The following is a 7,629-nucleotide window of genomic DNA, read 5'->3' as shown; positions in this document are numbered from 1 at the left end:
TCACAGTTTGGATCCAGGAATTTTTAAGAGAATTTTTTTTTTTTTTTTTAAAGTTATAATGTTTTTATTTTTTGTTGTGGTTGTTGCTGTCGTTTTTTTTTTCTTTTCTTTACTTTATTTAAAGAAATTGTATAACAATACAGCTGCAAATTGAAAGGATTCTTTAACATTGTGCTTGGCGAAGGTTGTGCTCTCCAAGTGCTTTTATAGTTTCCTATGACCTCAGTTGAAAATGAATAAAAAAAGCATACATTTAAGTTAAATTTAAAGACGTTTCACCAGCTTTTCACACTACTTCACCAAATTTAAACTTGGGACCGGGTCCTATGAGAGTAACCGTGTCCCCCTCGGGTCTCCAGCGGCGTTTTGGGGTTACATGAATACCTGGTTGTTTTAAGTCTTAAAAGTCTTTAAAAAAGATGTTTATTGCTGTTTACAACTGCTTCATAGACAATCTAACAAGAAATAGGGTTTATAAATACCTCTAACTGTGACTAAAAGACGGCTTGTAGACGATTAAAATAGGATACATTTTATCAAACCAAGGGACAGTGAATGTATCTTTGTGGTCACGTGACAAAGACAACCGCCTGCACGGACAACCCGTAAAGACATTAAAGATGGATGGAGACGACAGTCCACGTGCTGCAATTTGCAAATTTTGTGGGGAGCCCTTCAAGCTTCCTGGTAGGGAACTTAAAACTTGTTTATTTTAGCTAAACCTGTTGTCATGTGGTATTTTATGATTAATTAGTTGACAGTTATGGTTTGGTGGCTATATGTTGGAGTAGAGGGAGCTAATTAGTAGCACGTGTGCTAGCTCTGAGTTTAAAACCTAAAATTATACGGTTTATATTATGCAGTTTATACAGTTGTCCAATCTTTTTGGACTTTTCTTTTTTTGGTGTTTTGCAACGTTTTAAATATAGTTAAACTTTATTTTGTACTGCAGTAATTTAACTTTGCGTTTGCCTTAGCTGAAAGGAAGCGTCCTCTTGCAAATTTGCAAAAGCGAATTCAAATATGCTGAATTTTTATTTTATTTTTTTTTAAACATTTTTAAAGTCTGTAATCATTTTAAACTCATAGCTTCTCGTCTTCTTGGTTTTACATGTGGTCAAAATGTGATTTTTTTATGCATGTTATGAACTCAATGCTTTGGGCACGTGGACTGTCTACTGACACGCATGGCTTGTAGTGACACCATAGACCGTATATGAAATACATACATACTTTGTATATACAATCTATGGGTGACACTTGCTATTATTTTAATGTGACAGAGATGAGGAGGAGCCTCATCTCAGGAGAAAGAGATCTGAAGCATTTTGTCTTTGTGGATTCAGCCAAATCCACCAAAGCTGACAGGACAGTCTTTGTCAGTGCAGGAAGACGAAACCTGATAAAATCAACCTTTAAGCTTTTGAAGGGTAATAAGTAGAATTATCCTCTTGTAGTCATTTTGTATAATGTTGTCATTTTACTACTTGTCACTTTTCAGAGGATGACAACCCCGGCAACCTTCCTCGTGTGCTTATATGTGGCCACGTCTTCTGCACATTTTGCCTGCTGTCTTTTCAGTGTGATAATGTGATTAAATGTCCCGATTGTGAGGTAAAATAGCCATTGATCTTGGTATTACAGAGAGGATCTAGTATAGCAAATTTAACAGACTCTTACTCAGTTGTTGAGCTTCTTGCTTGTAAGGAGTTACACAAAGTTAAAGTTAGAACTGTTCTGTGGTTATTATAGATGTGTTTAATCAGTCTTTAGCCTGACTGACCCTCCTTCCTTAGCAAGACAAATAAGCATGCCTCTTCACTGTTGTTGTGGTAGCATGACAGTTAAAATCTTTACAGGTTGAGTTCGCTCTTCCTGAAGGAGGGGTACATGGTCTGCAGGAAGACAGCAGAATCGTGGGCCTTATCTACACTACTAAAACGAACAAGATGAAAAGGTAAAATGCAGTTTTGAACGTAAAGCTGGGGCCATTAAGAGTGCAGACAAAAGATTTCTGCGAGTACATCAGTTAGATTTTAAGTAGAAAACATTTTAGGGTAAAAAAGAAAAAAGATAGATTTATCTGAACAAGCACATTGAGTTTGTACACAATATTTTTTCTTATTTGTAATTTATGTAGATGTATGAAACTGTTTCTTCAATTTTATTAACATTCCCCCTCATTGTTGTGAAGTAATAAGTAATGATTATAACACAAATTTAAAAAGTGATATGAACATTTGAAATGAAGGACCGCTTTTGCAGGGAAGCAGCCAATCTAGATGACTTTGTCTGAGCTATTAGTTGAAAATGTCACACATTTATGGCGCTGCATAAAGTTGAACGAGCGTGTTGACAGAACTGACCAGAGATGGTTCACTGAGTGTGTGCACAGTTGTGTGATGGCATGCAGAGAACACTGTGTGAGCAGCAGACTGAGAAGTTTTATCATCAATGTATTCAAGCACAAAAATTCTACTTTATGTGCACAGAGCTAATTTTTGTTAACTTTCCGCGTTTCAGCATCATCTTCGCAACATACGTGTGTGCACATTTGTCACATTGCAGGTCCTGCAATGTAGGAGGCAAATGAACTCGACATGTCATCAATTTCAAGGCTACCTGACAAACAAACCAGTTTGGTAAATCACAATTCACTTTTGCACATTTTAGAAGGAAACATTTACTCAGGACCTGGCATAATATATGCAAGGAATACAAAATAAGAAAAACTCTCAAATGCAGACTAAAAATACTTCTAACATTCACTAAAATGGGTGATATCATTGCTCTTCACTTTGTTACTCATGTCTTGTTTTCATATCGAAGGGTTAGAAAAAAATCTCAATGTCAATTTTTTCCAATGTTGTACAGCCTTAATGTTTTTGTTGAAAACTAATCTACTTGCAAAAATCATTTTGTCTGCACTCTGATTGTCACTCCAACTCAGAAATGAGATACAGTAATGATGTATTCTACCTACATGTGTAACAAATATCACAGATTTGATTTAAAAAAAAAAAACAAAAACAACTCTTTAATAATTGCCTTATTTTTCCATCTTTTGAAGCATCCGGTGTGCCAGATATAGAAATCAGGGAAGAAACAAATATTCAGTAACTGGAGACATCAAAGCCAACATAAAGGATGCGAAGCAGGTAGTTTGGATGAAAATTGCTACTGGTAAACTTCTAATGTTGCCATGTCAGCTATCTCTCTTGTTTTTACCATGCAAGTCCAAATCAAATGGATATATATTTTAATTTAGTTTATTTACCAACATACCATAAATTAAGATTAGTCTTGAAATTACAGCATTTTTTTAAAATTAGAAAATCATATTTAAAAAAAATCTTTTAGTTGTAAATTCTTCCTTTGAGTAGCCCACCTTGATCAATGTCCTTGCATTCCAGACTTTACTGCAAAACGTTTGAAGAACAAGGAGCATGCAGTCATTTTAGCATTTTGATTTTCGCTAAGCATGCAACCTTTCCTGTTTACATAGAGGAGATTCAATCACAACTCTCTCTTACGTTTAGCCAACCGATATGAAGACAATAGAGAAAGCAGTGCATGAGGCGTTGGTCCAAGCTGCAGAAAATCTTGCCAAGCTGGAACACATCAATGAGGTAAAAGCTGTCAAATGAAATAAAAATAAATGCTTGTATACATTGCAGTGTGAAATTGTTTGCATGCTATTTCTTAAGCAAAAGCATAAAGAATAGGGTAATCATATGAGCAAACAACTGTTATATAACTGCATGTGTCCTGAATGCTTATCTGTCCAGACTCTGATGGCTGGTGTAGCAGAACGAGTGAAAAGGGAACGAACTGGTCTAGAAATGGAGATCAAGCAGGCAACAGATAAGGCTTTACATGCTGTTCAAAAGTGGTATAAACAATTAAAAATATTTAGTTATCAATGTAAAATGCGTTGGTTTTTTTTGTTGTTTTTTTTAAGCTATAAATGGGGGAAGGTGGGTTATCTGTCACCATGTGATGTTTCATGTGTATTCTCGGTTTTGGTTTCCTGTTTTATTTTGTAGTTTTTTATTAGTTCCCTCATGTCTTATTTCTATTTTTGCCTTCCATTCAATTAGACTCAGTTAGTTCATCCATTCCACCTGTGTCTTGTTCTGTTTCCCAGTATTTATAGCCTTTGTTTTCTGTTCCCAGTTGCTGGTCCATTGTGTTTGTTTCATGTGTTTGTCGTTCTCTGTGCCTTAGTTGAGCCTTCTAGTTTTCAGTTAGTTTATTAAAGCATTGTGATTCTGCATCCCTGCCTCCTCCTCTGCATTTGGGTCCACATCTCCACCTCCATTCACCGTGACAGAATGAACAGAAACCAAGGGCTGTAAATACTGGGAAATAGAACAAGACATGGCTGAAGTGAATGCACTAATTAGTCCACATGCACTAAATTACCTGGAAGGCGGAACAAGACATGGAGGAACTAAAGGAACACTATGAAATAAAACAGGAAATGATTTGAAAAGTACTTTGTTAAATTTAAACCAAAACCAGCTTTTTGACGGTTTTGAGTATGTTTTTTTTTTTTTTAATGCGTTTTAAGTTTTTGACGTAAATTTCAAAACATTTAAACCAAAACCGAGAAAACACATGAAACATAACATCATGACATTATCAAATCAGTGCTTGATCATATCTTCTAATTATCTTCAAGACTTAAAAGACACAAGTATGAAAGCTGATTTTGTTGTAAAATGCGTCATGTCTACATCAACAGGAAGGATGTGCAGTTGAATCATTTAACAAAACTGGAGGGCCAATTCTTCACCAGCCAAGCAGCTGTGTCCCATGTCCAGGAGAGAATTAAAACCTTGGTGGTTGCCATACAGATGGCCAGAGAAATATGCCGCGTCCCCTTCTTGGAGCAGTACTGCATCCTTGATAAGGTTTGAGGTGTTGATGCTTGTAGACATCCCATAATGCAGTTCTTTCCCAACTGGATTGGGGTGGGAGGGAGGGCTAGAATAAATTGAAATTATTATATTTGCATGTTTTTGTAATAGTTATTTTAAGACCACAGGGCTTTGATTGTCTCAATATCAGCATCTGGCAGTACAAAGTTACACCACCACTTGAGGAATTCTCATCCTTAACCCAAAAGAGAACCTCCTGGTCACTTTATAAACTGTTCAACTGTGATAATTCAATAAGCTGAAGACAATGTCTCTGCTAAACAATGCTGTTTTGTTGCACATTTCCTCATATATTTATTGTAAGAGTTGTGTTGCATGTGGTGAAGGTGGAGGGATATGAACCACTGCATAGTGAGACATAAAACAACCTTGTCTCTATGAAAAATATTTGTTGCTTTTATTTTAATGTGAAGTTAAATATTCTGCACAGTGGAACATGTGGTGCTAAGTTAAGCTACTTGTGTCTGGTTGATAGGTACTAGAGACGCTAAAGGCTCCCGTGGATGACTCGTCCTTTGATACGAAAAGTATTACGAAAGACTTGGAAATGAGGTTTGTCATTTTGATTCAGTTCTGTTTGCAGCTGAATATACAACAAACGTGAATTTTATAACTGATTCAATGTTATTGGAGGAGAAGTAGAATTGTAATTTGTGAATCTGAAAGTGACTGGTTGTATTATAACGCTTAGTATAAAAGCATCTGCTAAATGTTATACAATTCCCCAACAAACTCTATCTCAGGCCGCTTTATACTGAATAAAGAAACTTAAAAATGAATGCCCTTTCTCTTAAAGTCTGGCGGTTTATATGCAGTCTTTTATTGTAGGCCCAAATGGGGACATAATGCACATTTTCAGATAAAGGAAGATTTATTCTTCCAAAAGTTGCCTCTCTACAAACGGTCCTTCTCACATTTGGCTTTTTTTTGTAGTACCATTTCTTTAATTTAAAAAAAAAACAACAAACAATTAGTTTAGAGTTAAGACTTTAAGAGATCGTCTTTGGTCAATGATATCCCCAGAATGTAATAATGCTAGGTTGCTCTCAGCATGTAATTAAGGTCAAGTTTGCTTATCATCAATTCACCATGTATCGGTACCATACAGAAAATTGAAGTAGCTATTTGTCAAAGCCATGGTGCTGCTGAGTAAACATTCACACACGTGAACAGTAAAGATCACAGAATTATGTTCTTAGAATATATATATATATTATTTTTTTTTTTACCTATTTTGTCCAGCATTGATGAAAGTAGAATGATGGTCTGGGTGCTGTGTCCTGCTGAGCCAATTTGCTATGTCAAGAGAAGCTTTTTAGATATAACGATCCCCTTAATAATCTGAATTCTTATTTTATTTGTCTGTTTATTTTGTTTTAAGTGTTTGTATTACAGAGTTTGCAAATTGCTATTGGACCTGACTGAAAAGGATAAAAAGAGAACATAAAAAAAAGAATAAAGAAAGGAAACCCTAACCCTATACAGAGAACAAGGAAAAGACAGAAAAACACCACATAGAAAACAATGCCAGTAAACCACAGATTTTGGATCCTCTGCTACACCTATACCAAAACCTAACATGGTGCGAGTCATGGTCCCCCTGAGGGAGGACAAGTCGACAACTGTCAGGAGCACCAGAGACAAACAAGCTAAATATAAACCATGTAGTTCAGCTGAAGCCAGAAACACACAAAGAAAACTAATTACTGTTACTGAATAAACCTGCAAGACAACACAGTGACTGTCATCAAACAGAATATACGGAGAGAAGAGTGTACGGAGCAGAGTGATCGTGTCAGTCTGTGTGTGTTAATAGAATAAACCAAGTCAAATAATAAGACACTGCTTTTAGAGGCCAGCTGAGTAAATGGATGAGATAAGTACAAAACCAAGTGATGACATAAATGGTTAAAGTGCAGAACAACAAGTATGGACATGCTCAAAGCACTCATAAAATACATGTAGAATTTTTGGATTTACCCATGATGGCGCGTTTGGATTGTAGCATCCTCTTCGTCAGCTGTGATGCTGTAATTTTCTACACTTACAGCTTCAGGCTAAACCCATGTGCTGATAAGGTTCACACATCAGAGTAGACTCGAAATAAGAATTTTGCTTGGATGGATGTTGGTATAGTGATTGCAACCATTTTCTCCCAGTGTTGCCAAGTCTGCTTGTTATAAGTGCCTTTGGGCTTGGTTTTTTTTTTCTGTAAATTTAGCCAGGAAATCTCTTTTAAAAAAGCATTTTGATTTTTTTGTTTGTTTTCTTGAAGCTTATCCTGATAGTAGTAGTAGTGCATTTTGTAATCATGAACAATAAGAAATATATTTAGACCCCACAGTTTACTGTAAATCTGTAAAAACTTTGACCCATCCAAACGTTGGGACCAAAACAGAGTTGCTCATTTCTTATAAAGCCTTGGATTACACAAGGAGCAAAACCAGAGGGGGAGGAGCCAAGACAGGGTGCTACTTTTAGATAGCTCCCCAACATTACCCACCCCAACTTTGAGTCTCACTTTATCCTGTCTTTACTTGCTTCCTTTACAAAGTCCTCCTTATTACCTTTTAGATGTCCAAAAGGCCCTACGCACCAAACTTCAGAGCAACCAGACTTCAAACGTGAAATTAATGCGGTGACTGAGGTTTCATTTTGTAAATGGATAAAAGCGAGTGTAAAATAT

The 7,629-nt window shown here is 36.2% G+C and overlaps 1 protein-coding gene across 1 annotated transcript in view; it reads left to right on the top strand.

Moving 5' to 3' along the window:
- Nucleotides 1-620: 620 nt before the first annotated feature.
- Nucleotides 621-7,629, top strand: part of rnf17 (ring finger protein 17) — a gene marked incomplete at both ends in the record, with an annotated part of 31,187 nt that continues 24,178 nt past the window's right edge. The window contains 8 exons of the mRNA XM_079254348.1: nt 621-687; nt 1,502-1,614; nt 1,860-1,957; nt 3,086-3,158; nt 3,540-3,629; nt 3,789-3,892; nt 4,748-4,916; nt 5,419-5,495. Of these exons, the coding sequence (XP_079110474.1) occupies nt 621-687; nt 1,502-1,614; nt 1,860-1,957; nt 3,086-3,158; nt 3,540-3,629; nt 3,789-3,892; nt 4,748-4,916; nt 5,419-5,495 (791 nt within the window). The remainder of the gene's footprint in view (nt 688-1,501; nt 1,615-1,859; nt 1,958-3,085; nt 3,159-3,539; nt 3,630-3,788; nt 3,893-4,747; nt 4,917-5,418; nt 5,496-7,629) is intronic.

This window comes from Telmatherina bonti (genome assembly GCF_933228915.1).
Source record: "Telmatherina bonti genome assembly, chromosome: 15".
Lineage (NCBI taxonomy): Eukaryota > Metazoa > Chordata > Actinopteri > Atheriniformes > Telmatherinidae > Telmatherina > Telmatherina bonti.
Note: the sequence above shows the minus strand (reverse complement) of the source record. Positions and strands in the feature narration are given on the sequence as shown.